Source organism: Colletotrichum jinshuiense, chromosome 8 (genome assembly GCF_051148585.1).
Source record: "Colletotrichum jinshuiense chromosome 8, complete sequence".
Lineage (NCBI taxonomy): Eukaryota > Fungi > Ascomycota > Sordariomycetes > Glomerellales > Glomerellaceae > Colletotrichum > Colletotrichum jinshuiense.
Genome location: NC_139315.1, coordinates 2881126 through 2899073, shown reverse-complemented (window position 1 = coordinate 2899073; position 17948 = coordinate 2881126). Strand labels below are relative to the sequence as shown.

The 17948-nt window shown below is 53.9% G+C and overlaps 6 protein-coding genes across 6 annotated transcripts; 3 read left to right on the top strand and 3 right to left on the bottom strand.

Moving 5' to 3' along the window:
- Positions 1–1917: 1917 nt before the first annotated feature.
- EsH8_VIII_000788 (adenylate cyclase-binding protein) lies at positions 1918–3863 on the top strand (the record flags this gene model as incomplete). The annotated part of the gene is made up of 5 exons (XM_083269830.1): positions 1918–1961; positions 2124–2397; positions 2459–2781; positions 2849–3350; positions 3420–3863. 5 exons carry the CDS (start codon positions 1918–1920, stop codon positions 3861–3863), a joined length of 1587 nt encoding a protein of 528 aa, XP_083129598.1.
- Positions 3864–4340: 477 nt separating this feature from the next.
- On the bottom strand, positions 4341–6613 carry EsH8_VIII_000787 (carnitine O-acetyltransferase CAT2; the record flags this gene model as incomplete). The annotated part of the gene is made up of 4 exons (XM_083269829.1): positions 4341–4467; positions 4556–6218; positions 6338–6392; positions 6533–6613. The coding sequence occupies 4 exons, from the start codon at positions 6611–6613 to the stop codon at positions 4341–4343; spliced, it is 1926 nt and encodes a 641-aa protein (XP_083129597.1).
- Positions 6614–9283: 2670 nt separating this feature from the next.
- EsH8_VIII_000786 (SWIRM domain-containing protein) lies at positions 9284–11493 on the bottom strand (the record flags this gene model as incomplete). The annotated part of the gene is made up of 3 exons (XM_083269828.1): positions 9284–10690; positions 10746–11305; positions 11379–11493. The coding sequence occupies 3 exons, from the start codon at positions 11491–11493 to the stop codon at positions 9284–9286; spliced, it is 2082 nt and encodes a 693-aa protein (XP_083129596.1).
- Positions 11494–12200: 707 nt separating this feature from the next.
- Positions 12201–13301, top strand: EsH8_VIII_000785 (electron transfer flavoprotein subunit alpha/FixB family protein; the record flags this gene model as incomplete). The annotated part of the gene is made up of 1 exon (XM_083269827.1): positions 12201–13301. One exon carries the CDS (start codon positions 12201–12203, stop codon positions 13299–13301), a length of 1101 nt encoding a protein of 366 aa, XP_083129595.1.
- Positions 13302–13373: 72 nt separating this feature from the next.
- EsH8_VIII_000784 (NADPH-adrenodoxin reductase) lies at positions 13374–15063 on the bottom strand (the record flags this gene model as incomplete). The annotated part of the gene is made up of 3 exons (XM_083269826.1): positions 13374–14192; positions 14252–14710; positions 14764–15063. 3 exons carry the CDS (start codon positions 15061–15063, stop codon positions 13374–13376), a joined length of 1578 nt encoding a protein of 525 aa, XP_083129594.1.
- A 964-nt stretch (positions 15064–16027) lies between these two features.
- On the top strand, positions 16028–17933 carry EsH8_VIII_000783 (uncharacterized protein; the record flags this gene model as incomplete). The annotated part of the gene is made up of 3 exons (XM_083269825.1): positions 16028–16191; positions 16275–16470; positions 16530–17933. The coding sequence occupies 3 exons, from the start codon at positions 16028–16030 to the stop codon at positions 17931–17933; spliced, it is 1764 nt and encodes a 587-aa protein (XP_083129593.1).
- Positions 17934–17948: the final 15 nt, after the last annotated feature.

The window sequence follows — 17948 nt, the reverse complement described above, 5'->3', positions numbered from 1 at the left end:
TACCGACAGATGTCAAGTTGTGAGACAGGCGCGGTTTCTGACACATGGACAAATGGAGACAAGAGTGTCTACGGACTGGGCTGAAGAGCGCAACCCAAACTGGATTTTCTTGCAACTGATAATGAGCCTCAAGATTCAATGATTAGATACGTAGCCGCATGGCAACCCTAATTCCCGTCTCCTGCCCAGGTTGGGCATTGGCGTGGGTACTGGCCAGGACATGGACGCCGCTGCAAGACTGCGCGTGGCTTGGGCAGGGAAGGCCTGCAACGGGAATCATAGCAGGCAACTTGCAGAACCTAATCCCACCTCGATTAAGCTGCAGCATGACGGAAAAAAGTCGTTGAAATTGCAATACAAGAAACAAGACTGAGAGAGCAGAAAAACATACACAACGAGAAAGCTAGTACCTTGTGTAGTTACACGGTAAAAGTTGTTTGCGTTTTCAAGTCACCTGTAGGGCCCACACCGCAAAGCAAAATAATGCATGAGAATGATGCTCATCAGAATAGGCTCTGTGGCCTCACGAAGGCGCTTCGGCATGAAAACCACCAACGGAGTGTACTGCGGTGGATGCTAACCGAGCTGGGCTCACGGCTGACTGAGTATAGGGAAACAATGAGGAGATACATAACATGACAAGGTAGACGCCGGGGAGACTATATTGCAGGCGGCCAGGGTGGGTTGAGACTTGTATTTGGTCGCCTCACCATCGACATAGAAGAAATCCCAAATCACACTCTCAGCAAAGTGAAAATGCTCCATTTCCCTAACGTGGAATGGTGTCAAACATGTCTACAATGCCGTCAGTTCATGGCCGCGTAAGACAACCTGTTATCGGTATCTCAAGAGTGGTCTCCTCCGTCTGCCTCGAGTTGGTGCCTGCTGGCTTATAACGACCGGGGAGAGATAGAAGACAGGCTACAGTAATCTGAAGAGAGGAAGCCTAGAAGCCTCGTTCATCATTGATTGTCGTACCTGATCATGAGACGAGATATACAGGCAGCTAGCTATCCAGGAAGCTGAACGTATGTACTCTGCCTCATGTGGACCTCAAAATTCTTACCTCACTCAAGGTTGCCTGGCAAGTTTGTAAGACCCGGGTTTTATCAACAGCCGTACGCAAAAGCAAGGGCGACGACATATGCTGACGCCTTCCTCACCGATTGGACGAGGGCTCCACATGCATGCGCTTGAGGCGACGTGCCATTTGAGGGTTCCTTTAGCCGCCTAGGTACCTAGGTACTCGTTGAATCGCCTTAAGGAAGGTGCTTGGAGCTCGACAGATACCTCCGCCAGGATAAGCTCAACCCCTCCCCCCCCCCCCCCCCCCCCTTTTATTTTTGCTGGAACAATGCCGTAGGGACCTTCCTCACTCTGTAACTTGCGTGGCTTTCGATACCTGCTTGTACCCAACTGCATCATCAGAGATACGTACCTCATCTGCCCACATGGTTGTCTTTTGCATGACATTAGATGCTTGCGATAGTAACCATTCAAAACACCTCGACCACCACATCTGTCCATCTACAAACATCTTCAGCGCGCTGATCCATTGCTCCCCGTCAGGTACATTTTACCCGAACCCCCGGCTACTCCGCTACGGCTGAAACTCCAGCCCATTATTTTGGCCCTTTCGCATCAACCGTACTGTGCTGCGCTGTGCTGTCCAAATCTGCTGCACTCGGCCTCGGTTGCACTGCATCGGATCGCATTGTAAAAGCCGGCCCTGCTATTACCGCTGCCGCTGTCGCTATTGCCATCTCTCCTATTCTTTTCCACCGAGCTCCGTCTCCCCGACGCCCTCCGTCACACCATCTCTATCAGCCGTTATTGTCCCGGGCCCTTGCCGACCTATACCTCCTCTGTCAACCCTGCCCACTCACCAAGAAGCTTCGGCTTGTCTTCCTGCCCAACATGGCAACGAACAACATGAACAACCTTACGACTCTTATCAAGCGGTATGTCCCTGGCACCCGCTTTGGAGCCTTTTCAAGGTCCTCCAGGCCCTCCTGATTTCTGCCCTACTGCTTGGCAAATGGAGCAAAAACCACGATACCAACGCCTCCCTGCTCTTTCCTATGTCTGCCCGCCAGCACACAAGCAACTAATCTTGAAACAAGGCTCGAAGCTGCTACAGCTAGACTCGAAGACATCGCCTCCTCCACCATCGAGCTCCCTCAGGCCGTCCCCTCGCTCAATCAATCCACTGCATCGCCGCCGACAGCCTCTAATACCTCTGCCCCTCCCCCCCCTCCGTCGCAAGCTGCTGCTGCTCCCCAGGCACCCCCTGAGCCGGTTCCTGAGTCTGTCGAGGAGTTCGATCAGTTCATAGCCACCTCGGTCGATAAATATGTCAAAATCAGCAAGCAGTTGGGTGGCCTTGTTGCCGACCAGGTCAGCCTTCCCTCGTCTCCAGGAATTCTTCCGTACCCGATGCTGATGCAGTTCTATACAGGCCGCCAAAGTCTTGCAGGGGTTCCAAGCCCAGCGGAACTTTCTGCTCATTACCACGAAGGCCAAGAAGCCCGACCTTAACGGGGCGGAGATGGCTGTGTACCAAGACCTCCTCAAGCCCATCAATGAGGCCCTCGTCGCTGTCAACAATATCAAAGAGTCAAACCGAGGATCCGCCGTCTTCAGTCAACTAAGTGCCGTCGCTGAGGGCATCATGGTTCTCGCTTGGGTCACAGTCGATAACCGGCCCTACAAGCATGTCGAGGACTCATTGGGCTCCGCCCAGTTCTTCGGCAACAGAGTGTTGAAGGAGCAAAAGGACAAGTAGGAAGATGCCCCGGTCCTCCCATAAATCACTGCGGGATTCGCTTGACTGACATATCGTCCGCAGGGATGCGCAACAAACCGAATGGGTCAATGGCTTCTACCAAGTCTTCCGCGACCTTGCCGACTACGTTAAACAGCACTTTCCCAACGGCATTCCCTGGAATCCTAAAGGCCAGCCCGCACACGAAGTAGCCAAGGCCATGTCCGCATCTACCGCCGCCGCTCCTCCCCCACCACCGCCGGCCGGTGGTCTGCCACCTCCGCCTCCGCCGCCCGGCCCCCCCCCAGTGCTTGAAATCAAGGAAGAAACTCCTGAAGACAAAGGGGGCTTGGGCGCCGTCTTCTCCGAGCTGAACAAAGGCGAGGCTGTGACGAAGGGCTTGCGCAAGGTTGACAGGTCGGAAATGACGCACAAGAACCCATCTCTCCGCGCAAACTCGACGGTGCCTGATCGAGACGGATCGGTGCGAGGCAAAAGCCCCGCTCCGGGCAAAAAGCCCAAGCCAGAGAGCATGCGTGTTAAGAAGCCGCCCAAGAAGGTTCTTGAGGGTAACAAGTGGACCATTGTATGACTCTAGCCAATCCACCCCCTAATGCACGAGAATGTAGACTGACTTTTCTCTCTTCTTTTACAGGAAAACTTCGAAAAGGAACCCCAGCCTATTGAAATCGAGGCCTCCATATCCCACTCAATTCTGATCAGCAAGTGCTCCAACACCACCATCATAATCAAGGGCAAGGCCAATGCGGTCACCATCGAAAACTCGACTCGTCTGTCTCTGATCGTGGAGTCTCTCGTGTCCACTGTGGACGTCATCAAGTCTCAGAACTTTGCGCTGCAGGTCCTTGGGGCTGTGCCAGCTGTTCTGATGGATTCAATTGATAGCGCCCAAGTGTACTTTAGCAAGGAGAGCACGGGCACCAAGATCTTCTCGAGCAAGTCTTCTGGCATCAACCTGAACGTTTTTTCGGGAGAGGATGAGGACTATAAGGAAGTACCCCTCCCATCTCAGATCTGCTCCTACTTCGACGAAAGCAAAGGCGACCTCGTCAACGAAATCGTTTCGCACTCCGGTTAAGACCGGATTCTCACATCTCACAAATATAATGGATTTGTGGAAGTTGATACAGGGGCGACGTATTGTCGATTGTTTACAGAGTCTCCGTCCTCGTTTACATGCTCCCAGTTTGTCTTGTTGCCTTTTTCTAAACAAGCGTGCATTTCCAGCGCCTTGCCTTGCATTCTCTTCTAGCCATGTAGAAAAAGAAAGAAAGAAAAGGAGTCATCAAGACAGAAGGAAAATGATTCGGTAATCAATGACGATGTGACAATGTGTAGTGTACATAGAAAAAAAATTGGTTGAATGGTTGCGGCGGTGTCGAACCCCCAGTCTCGTCTATCAAGTTGCGGAACGCTTCTACTATATCGATGCTAAGCACGACCCGGCCACCCAAATACAAACGCACACGAACCTGCAGACCCGCTCGTGAATCATGCCCATCTTGTTCACCAGGCTCTTTCATCACCTTCTGGATCAACATCTGCTTCGCATTTTCTACAGCTTGGCCTTGGCCGGCTTAATAGTTGGGACGAGCAGGTCGCGCATGTCACCAGCAGCTTCGTTGAGGAAGAAGCTCATCCGTTGACTGCCGAGACCCTTGGAAACGACGTTGAAGTTAATGCTGCAATTATTTACCGTTGGTCAGTCGTGCTGGGGAAAAAAAAAAGAGAAATAAAGGAGAATGTTTTGGATCATAATCAGTCACATACCTGTTTTCGTTGATCATGTAGGCAATACCAAAGCCGCCGTCAATGACTTGACTCCATCCATAACCGTTGAAGAACTCTGAGCTGAGCTGTGACGATGACAAGTACCAGGAAGCCGAGTACGAGAAGGCGGGGTCTTGGTAGATGGCTGGCAGCTCTTGGCCGGGCTCAAGCAGTCTCTTCAGGCCGAAAAGATGCCTGTCGACACCCTTCCCATCCGAAGCAGCGGTGATGTACTCGAGGTGGGAGTCAATGGCCTGGCGGAACAGGTCAATCTTGGTCTTTTCCTCTACATTGGGATCAGCCATGGCGTTGCACCATGCGACGGAAGCATCTGATACGGTTCTGCACGTCTCGGTACGTCCTTGCTGGAAACGGCGGGTAGCCGCCGACTCGTACGTAGGGCGGTTCTTGCCATACATCTTGTGGTACGCCAACTGGATGATCATCTGCACATAGGCATCAGGTGAGCACTTGAACTTCTTGATCAGACCCTTGCCGTAGCCCTGGTACGCCTGAACAGCAAGCTCGTGCTGGCCAATGACATCGTGGAAGTCCTTTGTAGCGCGATCAATCTCGGCCTGAACCTCCTTGGTGACTTCAAACTTGACAACCTGGGGATCTGGTAAGTTGGAGCGGATTGAAGGGTCAGAGAGATCGATCTTGTTGTTGAAGATGAGATCGTTAATGAAGTCATTGAGGCGATGCGTGGGGGTACCATCCATCATGGAATGTTCTCCCATGAAGCCCGAGGTAGCGTTGTCATTGACGATAAACTGGCACGGCTTGTCGTACCAGCGGTTTGCACCATCGCCATGCCAATACTGGTGTGCACGCTCCTCGAGCGTGACGGGGGCAGCATCATCCAGGCAAACGACGAAAGAAGAAGCCTCAACGGCCTCCAGAGATGCCGCATTCTTGGGGCTGGCCTTGAGCAGGATTTCGCGCGCATCGGCCCAGACGTCACGGTTCTCGCTGGTTAGAGCGCCAACGGCAGGCACTCTCTGGGCCAGTTCGTAAACCTTGTTGAACTGCTGCTCAAGCTCCGAGGCATTGAGTTGCTTGCCGTCAACCTCGTGCAGGATCTTGAAGATTTGGTTCTTTCGAATGGCGATGATGTACTTGTGTTCCTTGTGAGAGAATTTGACAGGGTAGTCGGCGGGCTTCGCAGCAACACGGCTCGTGTTGAACATCCATTTGTAGCTGTCCATGCAGATGGGTAGTCTCTTCATGTACTCTGGCTCAAGCGTGCCGTCGTCAACCTGCTTCTTGAATTCCAACACTGCCGAGGTAATGGCGGCGGCTCTCTTGGCAGGGTTTCTCCGACGGCGATCGTCGCGGTGGGAGTAGAAGTAGCTGACGTAGGGAACGACAGGGTCCCTGTAGCTGAGGTATGCCGCATCGTTCCACCACTCGTACAGCCAGTTTCGGTGAGCAGGGTCTTCTCTGCGGGCAAGCAGCTTCTCTTGAAGTTTGCTGCCGACACCACCAGGCTTGACGAAGTCCTCGACGGCCCTTTTGCTGGCGGCAAACTCGGACTCGGAGAGAAGGGGGTGCAGCGTCTTGACGTAGCGGGCGGCCGTCTCCTCCAGCGTGGGTACGGGCAACCGGGGTAGAGAGTCCTGAAACCTCAGCATCGCACCCTTCGACTTGTCCTCAACGTAGCCTGGGAGTGAACAACCACGTTAGTCCAATCGCCACGAGCGTGCCCAATGACGCGCATGCGCTCAAGTTCGTATTCTGGGGCTTGAGATGAAGGAGCTGGATTAGGAAGACGCAACGTACCTGAAGGGAGGGAGCTGTTGTTCCGTTTCGCTGCTGGAGCCATGGCTGCGAAAGTCTTTGAGTGGGGGAGGAAACGGGTTAGAATGGATGGCCCAAGTTAGAGGCAGTTGAAGCACAGAAAGCGACGGCTAATGGGTACAAACAAGAGCGGGGCGGGATATAAAGGACGGAGAGGAGGACAACAAAACAACGTACCGGGCGGTTGAGCCTTAGATGTCTTAAGGAAGTTCTTGCCGTGGCAGACCTAGCCTCCAGAGCTCGCAAAACGGCCGACATGACCAATTCTTGAAAAGGGAAACGGCTGGTGTGTGGTGCAATGTTAGGATCGGTTGGCACACGTAGCCGCAGAGATCCGCGGCAGACGGGCAAGCAAGTCAGTCGTTCTGGATCGGAGCGGAGTGCAGCCGTCGAAAAGTGGCTGCTTGTCACAAGCCAAAACCCAGCTCCCACGCGGGACTACACTATGTCAAACCCAACGTTGTAGGGTAGCACCTTGGACTTTTTGAGGGGGGGGCCGCGGTTCGGTACGGGGTACGGCTATGGGGGAAGGGGGGTACCTAGGTAGGTACCTACTGGGGACGTAAGGGTAGCTGGCGATATGCCGTACCTGCTTCTCAGTCGAGTGGTGCTAGCTGGACGTGCCTTGGGTTGCACAATGTCGGTGACGGGTATCCAGAGGTGCAGCGGTAGCGCGATGGAGTACAGCCAGTGTAAGGTCGAATGTTTGCTGAAGTGATAGCAACAATGGAAAGGTTGGGTAAGGGCAAAGAAACGTGGGTCGGGAAAGGTAGTGAGAGGTGGCGTGAGATCGCGTCTTGTGGCGAGAGGGCAAAGGGCAGATGTAGCGGCGGCAGTGCGGTGTAGCGTTGTGGGCAGGTGTAGCCCAATGTAATCCAACCTCTCTCTATTTTGTAACCAAGGCGAGATTGACAACTGGTAGCAAAAGAAGGGTAAGAGAATAGTGGTGAAAGGGAGTTGTTCTGTTCGGCGTGGGCTGGGTATGCCCCTGTGATATTATGCCGAGCTTGCTGGGCTTCTGGTGTTGGCATCCGGGGCTATGGACTGTTGGGCGTTTTTCATTTCCTTTCTCCCTCATCCTCTCCCTTCCATGACTGCTGCACGTCGCCTTGACATCCTCCGGTCTTGGGCATGGGCTTGGTCTTGGTCCTGGTGTCTGAGTGCAGTGGGCGGTTCCTCCCTCATCCCCACGACGTGGACCGGCCGCTGGTGGAAAAAGAACTGGGGGAACGGTGGAAAGGGGAAATGCTGCAGCAGTGCACCTGTACCTGTGCCCATACGCATCCCCGTACCCCATCGCTCCCCGTACCCCATATGTCCGCGACCTGCGTAAGCACCAGGAGTGCGCAGCTCTCCTCACCCACCCGCCATGGGCTATTGAGCTTCCTTCTCCCCTCTCGTTCACTTGTTATGACCCCTGCTCTCCCTCGGTGCTGCGCGGTGCAGCCGGCAATCATGGGTTCTTTGGCAGTGTCGAAGCGGCCGATTGAGCCATTAAGCCGAGGTAAAACAGGGGACCTGCGCGAGACCCGTACTCTCTGTGCCGATTGAGAGTACGTACCATTATCCTTGTAGCTGTGATCCAGAGGCCGGCCGCCTAGGGATCCGCTCCAACGGATCCATGCCATGACAACTTTGGTTGCCGCGTGTCTGTTACTTCGTTACACCACTACCTAGTGTTCATCTGTACTTCGTTGGTGTATGAATATATACTTGACCTACAGCTTGTATCTTCCACTTGGGGATCGAATCCGTCCTAATCCAAGGTGGGCAGGCTTCGAGGGGATTTAGACTCGATACTAATTAGTAGCGCATTCACCGGCAAAGACTCTCGTGACCAACCTCCCCCGGGCCCAGACATGGCCCGGATTATAACGAGCGCAGCAACACACATGGCCGACCGGGCTGGGCCAACGGAGGTTCGAACGAGAAGGTGTCCGCCCCCTTGGCTTCCAAGAAATACTTCGAAGGCACGGCCGCTCTAATGTCCCGCCCAACGCCTACCATATGCAGTCTCTCCCCAAAGCCGACAAAGGCTGATCGCTGCGCCGCGCTTGCCAACCTCGTCGCCAATGCCCTGGACGAACGGATCCAAGGCCACTTGTACTTTCGGGGTATGACGAGGAACCTGGTTACTCTCCACCACTTTGCAAGTTGGTTCCCTTTTACTGTACCGGTACATCATGATTCCCAGACCCTATTTGGCCAGTGCACGCCTGACGGGGCGCCGCATCTGAACCCCATTCATTATTCTGACTACCTTACCATGTACGCTTCGCATCCCGTGCATTTCCATCCGCCGCTGCGGAATTGAGGTCACAAGCCGCCGAACCTTGGAGGGTAGCAAGTGACCGAGTATATTCTCACGTGCATATGCTATATCTGGGTGGCTCGAGGATTCCCCAAGTACTTCAAACTATTCATGTGAAAACAATACATGTTCCCTTCAGCCCATCATCAGCACCATCATCGTCAGGATGGAGCACGTCTGGGAGCATCATGGGACTACGCACATGTCACCACTCGTCATCCACCGCCAAATCAGAGGAAGTAGTAGATAAGCACGTGCAACACAACAACGTTGTCTATATGATCAATTCCTAGACGCACTACATACGAACCAGGCAGCTGTAGACCGTCATATCAAACACACTTATAGCCAACAGGTGAAGCAGGTAGGTAAGTAGGTAATGTATCTAATACACTTGCACAAGGCGACAACGCGTCGCCGAGCCATTGCAATCCCTCCGACGCCCTCAAGTCCCGGACTAGTTCAAATCACCGCAATTATTCGTTCCATTTCCTGTTCATCGCCAACCCAAACCTCTCTTGTAAAAAAAGGACCGCCAATCAGCACACGTACATCTGCCGCTACCGCCATCATCGTTGCCACGAACCTAGACAGCGGCGACAGTTAACTGACCCGACTCAGGCCTCAAAACTTTTAATCTGCCCTTCGCTGCTCAGCGGCTGTACCGCACTGGGTCCAGGCGCTGCCTGGAATGTGAGGTTGGCACCATCCGACATCGCCTCTTGGGCTAACGTCAAGCCTTGATCACCCCCCGACTCAACAGCCGTCTTCAGCGAATCTTGCACATCTCGGACACGACGCTTGAATGCGAGCCGGTCGAGGAAGAGCTGTTGCCTACCCCGCTCGAGCTCTCGTCGCTCTGCTTGCAGGATGGCTTCCATCTCGTTGAAATACTTCAACTTCAACTCAAGCTTTTGAAGAGTAAGGTTTGCAGCCGCAGAAACAAGTCGTGTCATCTCACGCTCCTCGTGCGATACAAGGCCGGCTGCACGGGCTCCCATGGTAGCCATGGGAATTGTCGCCAACGTCGTTGTTCTTGTAGTGGTTGTCGTGGTCGTCACGTCTTGCCGGATGTCAATCTCCATGGAATCGCCGTCCTTGTCCTTGCCCTTGCCATTAGTGACGGTCGGCTCCTCCAAGCCTCCACCTTCCAGTCGCCTGCGAAGCTTGCGCGTGAGCTCTTCGGCCGACTTATTTGCTGCAGCGGCTGTACTAGCAGGGTCTGCGAGACCTGCAAGAAAACCGACGACGGACATGACAGGATTGTCCGCCTGGCTAAAAGGCAGATGCCCACCTTGCTGTCCGAGCATTGCAAGACCGGTTGGCGCATTCACAGCGAGGTCCGAGTCCGCATACTTGCCTTCAATATCTAAGGATAAGAACTGGAGCACGCATTCCTCGCGTGTTCGAGTACCCACGTGGTCCGCGATCTCGTTCCAGTCGTCATCCATCCTCTCGATGCCTTCCAGCAATCTCAGGATTTCGGCATCGCTCCACGGCGCGTCCCTGTCGAGTACAGTCGTGTACGTAGGGTTCTCCATGCGCGTGAATTGCGCGCTCGTCTGATTGCCTGGGAGGTGACCCTCAAGATAGCAGCTTGGGCAAACATCATACTTGGTCTTCGAGTTAGGATCGACCTGCGAGCTGTGATAATATAATCTGGTGCAGTCAATCCCGCAGGTGTGGCAGTTGACCTTGACGATGGGTGTTTTAATTGCTTCCTCTACACCCGAAATGCCGTTGGTCATCGGCGTTTCACCATTGGTTTTGGGCTCCGTCTTGTTGAGTTTCGTTCCTTTGGCGCTTGCCTCGTAGATGTTCCGGCTGACTTCCAAGTTGAGATCGCCCTTGGCAGCCTGTGTTGCCACAGCCTTCTTGTCGGTATCGGCACTTGGCTTTCCGACAGAAACAACGGCGTCGGCAGACGGTTGCCATGGTTGGAGACCTCTGGGCGTGTCGCAGATGATCTTGAAATGGCCGGTGAAAGGAGGGCCAACGTGTGACGGCCGTTGCTCGGCATCGACCTACAATCCTATTAGTACTATAGACAACGTGAGCGGGGCTCCGGGATGCCTCTACCTGGTAATTGATCAATCCCCACTGCTCAAGAAAAGAGTGGACACGCATGATGGCACAGACATCTCCGGCGAGGTTACGCCGGCAAGCCGTGACAGTCAGATATTCAACAGGGTTCAATCTGTAGGTGTTGATCATAAAGTCGCGGTAGTCCTTGTAGACGGCCGGGGTCTTGCTGCGGTTCCGACTGTTGAAGAACTCAGACATGGCCTTGCGCTCGATGTCGTTGATCGTGTTCATGTCAAACCATGTGCTATAGCTGGGCAGAACGATAGCATGTGTTTGTGAGATGAGATGCTCCCGAGCTGCGGACTCAAGTGTCTCCTTGGTCTTGGAGTCCTGTCCATCCGCATCGTTCCCAGCAGCAGCGTCGTCGCCGTCCTTTGCTACTTGGCCATCATTCGTTTCATCACGGGAACCGCTCATTTCTTCGTCCTGCGTAGCCTCGGGCGCCGGACCGTCAGGGGCATCGAGAGGGTTGTCAGATGTGACACCTGGTGCAGGTGTCGCGCTGTCTTGCTTGATGCTGGGTTCGGCGACGGGACCCTCCGTCATCTGGACGTCTGAAAGCATGACTCTATTAGATGTCGTCTGATGCGTTGACAAGGCCTATTGATCAGGAATGATAACACTCACCTTCACCTCCATCTCCTGGCGCAGATACAGCAGGTTGCAGGGGTGGTTGCGAAAGAATTGGGTTGCTACCAGGAGAAGTGGCATTGGATATTCCGTAGTTGGTCTGGTCCTCCATGATGGTTTCTGGCAAATGGATCAGGAGAAAGCTGACATCAAGGCTGTCCGAAAGTCGCGAGGAAACTCGACGGCGCGACGCGCAAAATAAGATGTAGATTGAAAGGTTGAATCAACCTGAGGCACGCGACTGTTGAAATTGGTTGTTCGATGATGCAGCCCACAGATGTACCCCTCCCGAAGCGCGTGGTTTCGATGGTAGTCGACGAAGAGTGGTGGTTATGGAGTCGCGTCTGGAGCTGGAGAAATTTTGGCGCGAGATGCTGGGGGAACTGCTGGGCTCTTCTCCCCGTCTAATGCGCCTCCCTCGCTGTAAGCTGGCAGAAAGCTGAGGCGCGACGCTTTGACCACATATATCACGTGCTGAGAAGCCAATCATGTGACTCTGTCTCTGGGGTGGGGGGGGTGGTGCGGGAGTCGTTCCTAAGGCCGCAAGGAACACACATAGAGCCGATTCAATTGCGTCTACTAATTTCACCCCCAGTGTGGGGTACCGCAATCCTCTTTCTGATGACGGCACTTTAGCAGCTGAGAAGGCTTCATGCGAATTCGGCGTTGTAACCTCGGGCCGTGTCCAACCGTTTCTCCTACAACTTGCGGTCCTGCCCATCAATCCAGAATCAATCAGCTCACGCCGAGCTTCACCAATTATTCTCCGGACGACCAGAAGGTCTTCTCTGTGCTTGACATTCGTCTGTGCAAGCAACGATGCTGTTCCTCGGTCGAAGAGCCGCTGCCAGCGGGGCCGCCGCGGCGTCCAGGGGACTTCTGGGATTCCGATCTGGGTCAACAAGAAGTCTGTTGTCTACTCTCGCAATTTTGGAACAGAGGGAAGGCCAATTGAATCACGGATCTTTGAGCGCCATCACTGCGGCGAAGAAGCTGGGTGGTTCAATCCATGGCTTCGTGGCGGGAAGCAACATCAAAGGCGTTGCTGATGAGGCAGCCAAGGTTGATGGTGTCGAGAAGATCATTGCAGTTGACAGCAGTGCATATGATAAGGTTCGTTTTTCTTTTCTACCTTACAGCTCCGGTGCATTCAAGTCACTAATACGGAGTGTTCAGGGCCTACCTGAAAATTACGCACCGCTTCTGGTCGAAAATATTAAGAAGGGCGGTTACACCCATGTGATCGCCGGACACACTGCGTTTGGAAAGAACCTATTGCCTCGCGTTGCTGCCCTTTTGGACTCGCAGCAGATCTCCGATATTATCTCAATCGAAAACGAGAACACATTCGTTCGCCCCATCTATGCGGGCAACGCCATCGCCACAGTCGAATCTTCCGACCAGATCAAGATTATTACCATTCGAGGCACGGCGTTCCCTGCTGCCGAGGTCGCCAGCGGCTCGGCTGTAGTTGAGGAGGGCGTCGATCCCAAGTCTGACTCTACGACGGAGTGGGTGTCAGAGGATCTCGCCAAGTCTGACAGACCGGACCTAGCGACTGCTAGCAGAGTTGTCTCTGGTGGCAGAGGCCTCAAGTCTAAGGAGGAGTTCGATAAAGTTATGCTTCCCTTGGCTGACTCTTTGGGAGCCGCTGTTGGTGCGTCTAGAGCTGCGGTTGATAGCGGGTACGCCGACAATAGCCTTCAAGTTGGCCAAACTGGCAAGGTCGTTGCACCTCAACTGTATTTGGCTGTTGGTATTTCGGGTGCCATCCAGCACTTGGCGGGTATGAAGGACAGTAAGGTTATTGCTGCCATCAACAAGGATGGAGACGCTCCCATTTTCCAGGTGGCTGATGTTGGACTTGTTGGGGATCTATTTGAAAAGGTGCCCGAGTTGACTGAGAAGATCAAGCAGTGATGACTTTTTCGTAATATACAAAGAAGGGTATTTCTACATGTGTTCGTCCTTTATACGTCTCGCTGTCCCTCGCTATAGAACCTCCAGCATGGCCTTGGTAGATGTGAACTTCTCCCGTTCCTTACCTGCAGCTCGACCCCTTTCCTTCTCTGCACTGTCTATTTTATGCCAGTCGTTCCAGCTAACCCTCTTAATAGCCGACTCGCCAATATCTGCCCCGACGCCAGCCCAGCCGGTGAAGGGCTTCGAGTCGTATAGTGGTAGGAACTTCAGGCCGGACAACCAGTCTTGAACAATAGAGTCGCCGGTCTCAAAAGCATCCTGCATCGTTGAAGCGATGACACCGGTTGGTCCTCGTTTCACCCAGCCAGCACAGTAAATGCCAGGTGATATCTCCGACTTAGTCGAGCTCGAGACCTCATCTTGATCCAGCCCAAAGACCCTGCCACGTCCATCGTTCAGAACTACACCTCGGCGATCGTCGAACGCCACGCCAGCCTCTTTGAAACCTGGCAAAGGTACCGACTTGTAGCCGATAGACCGAAAAACTAAGTCGGAGGGTAATGTTTTCGTTTCCCCAGTAAGGCGCGCTTGGGAACCAGGGTCGAACTTTGCAGACAACTCCGTCTTTTCAAACACGGTGCTCCCGACATCGGAAGAGGCGGTTTCGCTGGCCAGAAATTCGACCGGACTCATACAAAAATCCAATGACCATGACTTTGCAACATCGCCAGAGCGAGCTACTGAACCCTTGGCTACTACCTCCATCAACCGCCTCGCTGCCCTGGGCAGACTTTTGATATCTGGGGGAATTAGAGTCCTGTCTGCTGGGTGAAAGGCAATGTTTGGGATTTTCATCAGCTCTCGGACTTCTTTAATGGTGAACGCTGCCTAAGGAATGATGTTAACTCGAGTGCCTTTGATACCACTTGTCTCTCCGGTACACCTACCTGCATAGGCCCTCGTCTTCCCACGATATGAACCCGTTTGACACGAGAGCTAGCAAGCTGAGCGAGTGCCTCTTCTGTGATGTCAGTTCTCCGTAGAACATCAACATCTTCGAGTAGCATCCGGGCAACGTCCAGTGCTACATTCCCCTGACCTATAATAACGGCTTCTTCGCCTTTGGTAAGATTTGGCGCCAATCCGGCGTATTCGGGAAGTCCATTGTACCAGCCAACAAAGTGGCGGGCCGAGTATATACCCTGAAGTTTGGACTCTCCTGGGATGCCGAGAGTTCTGTCTTTGCCTGCCCCGTACGCCAGCAACACGGCATCGTAATGGCGCAACAGAGTGGGAAGAGGTACAGTGCAGCTGTCTGGATGAAGACTCGGATCACCTACTGATACGTTGCCAATGAAAGAGAAGTTGGGAGAGCCAGCAACCTCTTCAAATTTATCCTGGCAATTCTATAGCGCGTCAATTGTGTGTGCACGTTAGCGATGACGACATGAACACCAACCTTGACCTCGGGGTGATCCGGGGCCACGCCAAAGCGGACAAGACCAAAGGGGACCGGAAGAGACTCGTACATGTCGACCTTGGCCTCCGGAAGCTGCGCCATGACACGATAAGCGGCATAGAAGCCGGCCGGGCCAGACCCAACGACAGCAAGACGAAACGGTGTTTCGGGATGACGAATGTGCCTTGCGGCAGGAGGAGCAGTGCTCATCGAACGCAACCCGGAGCTACCGGTGCCCACTCGCGGTCGGACATGGCTACAGGCCGGGCATAACCACAACCGAGCTCGGGATAAACTCATGGGGTCGAATATGAAGGCGGAACTGCTCGATTGGGCGGCGTGGTGCTTGGTTTCTAAAACAACTTGCAAGAACAGTAGCTCACAATATGAGAATGCGTGGTAATCCGAGTTGAATAGGATAGACGAAGCGCAACCAGACGGAGCCCGGGCAAAGGAAAAAATATATGAGTCGAGTGAGGGCTTCGTGCCTGGCCGGGACGTGTCGGATATAACTCCGGAATCCGTCCTGGACGGGGGTGGAACCAGCTACCTCGAGGGCAATCGGCGCTAAAGATGGGTGGATGTACCCGGCTGCGGTTGTACTGGGCAGGGTTGAACAAGCACAGGTAGACCACAGGCTTCGGTATGTGAGACCAAGTCAAGATATAATCACTGGGCATTACCAAGCACGAGCAAATGACGATGCAAATAATCTTGATTCCCCCCGAACTTGACGTGAGGGTAAGGCCCAGGCTCAATGCACTTGTTTAATTCAGTATTAGTGCCACGGGAGCTATAGGTGGTGAGCACTTGCGTTACCCATGGCAGTGTAATATCAGAGCCAATCGACGGTGGCCATTTCTAGCGTTGCGCCAAGCAGAGCTCTTGGACCTGCACAGTACGGCGGCAATCATCTGGTTGCTGTAGCAACCAACATGCACCGCGCGACCTGACAGGGACTCAGCCTGGCGATATGATGTTGGGCAGGCCAAGGAAGGGAAAGGTACCTGGCCTTAGTCCCTGTCTTACATTAACCGTCCCATCTCTCCCGCCAAGTGGCCCAGCATTCCCCTCCTTCATCCACATGTCAAGGTGAAAGAGACCCTCCCAAGGCTAAATAAAGAACCCTCAGACACGGATCCGACCACGAATACCTGTCGAGCTGGCGGCATTCCAGCCAACTACCTTTCGTGGAAGCCTCGTGGCGAGCTCCTAACAGTCTCACTGAAGAGAACAAGGAAAACACCAAGCTCGTGTCGCGACAATGGCTCACCAGCCCTACCTGTACAACGCAGTCAGTCGCAACCGCGACGCCCGCTTCCCCGAGCCCAGGTTCGACCCCAAGGCAGTGACACGCGCAAGTTGGGAGCCCAAACCGCGCATGCCAAAGCCTGAAGGGCCTCTAGTCACCTTCAATCGCCATCCTGAGTGAGTCTACTTCCTTTCGTGTCAATGTCGGCGCCGCCTACACGGGACTGAGCATTTGTACTGACTACGTCACAATTTCTAAGTGCGCATTTGGTGCTTTCTCACCGATCCAACAACTATGTCTCTCTCAGCCCAAGAACCAAAAGCTGGATCAAGGCCATACGCATCGTTCAGTTGGGCTTGAGAGTTCTGGAACTTATCGGAGCTGCTGGTCTTCTTGCACTATTAATATTGTTGGACAACATCGAGGCATTGGCTGGTTGGGTCCTGCGTATTGTGGTTTGTCTCTCACAGATGCCAACTCTTTCTTCGCACTTCAAGTACTAATCGAGCTACAGCCGGGTGTCGCTATGGTGCACTGTTTCTATGCCATTTACCACCTACAAAGACCGGCCGGGGGTCGAAGCCCTGCATCCTCTGCTGCCTACCAACTTTTTGCTGGCATATCGGATCTGGGCGTCATGCCCCTGTACGTCTATGGTGCTCTTACGGTCCGCAGCAGCAGCGCTGTCTGGACGACACGGCTAGCTGATAAAAGCCTGCTGGACTACTTTGTCCCAGCTGTTTTCTACACCTTCGTCGGCGCAGGAGGCTTGCACTTGATATCTCTCTGCATCTCCACATGGCTCGGCTTCATGTTCCGTAAGATCACCCAGATGCCTCCAGACATGAACCCCCTGGAAGATCACCTCACCTCCCGAGCCAAACACAAGAGAAACAAGTCCAGCGTTGCTACAACGGTGAGCGACGAGAGCGAGAAACGACTGTCTACGCCCTACGAGGATCGTCGTCGATCTGGTGCGCCATACGAAGATGTATCTCGTCCCCCTAGCATTCCCTTCCAGCGAACGCGGGCTGGTTCAGATCTTTCCAACTTCCCTCGCAGCTCGCATGTCGATTTGCCCTGCCGCCAATATCAGATTACCCCAGGAAACTCGCCACGCAACTCGCAAGCCGTCAGCGAACGCACTCGAACCTCTGTGCCCCGATCCTCGTATCGCGGCTCCTATACTGAGGTACCGCTCCATGAGACTAACGCACCTGCATCCCGAACCTCGATTTTGTCTACAGACCTGTCTCCTGGTGAATCCCAAAATGCGGGCAAGTTCACCGAGACCTGGTTTGCAACAGACTCTCTGATTTCGCGTACACAAAAGCGGAACCGTGCCATGAACGCCGCTGCTGCTGCGGCGGAGCATAAACGGGCAAGTAACAAGACCTATGAGGCGCTAGGCCAGCGGTATACCCCGGAGGATTCAGAGTCAGAACATGACGAAAACGACCTCGCAGGCAGTGATTTTGAGAATGATATCGGCACAGGGTCTCATCCGAACCCACTAGGATCCAACCCCCACCTGACGCCTCCGAGAGCGAAAATTCCGTACTATTCTTTGAGAGACACTGCACTATCAGAAGTAGACCTCAATTCGCGAAGAGTTAGTGGCAGCAACGACATTGCTGACGAAAGGCTGTCGTCACTGGCCGCCCATCCCCGCGCACCGAACCGCAACAGCTCCATCCAGCCTGAGACTGATTTTTACTCAAAGCCCTACGGCGAGCTCAAATCTGCGACGCCGCCCGTCATGATAGGAAGCAGCCGTCAGGTGTCGTCTGGCAACGACTACGAGGAGCGCCAGTATTCGTCTGCGTACGGACGACGCAATGTGAGCGGCAAGGCTGCCGAAGAGGGCCTAGCGGGATCGAAAGGCAGGTATTCACGTTACAGCACGATGCAAGGATGAACGGAAGGAGGTTTT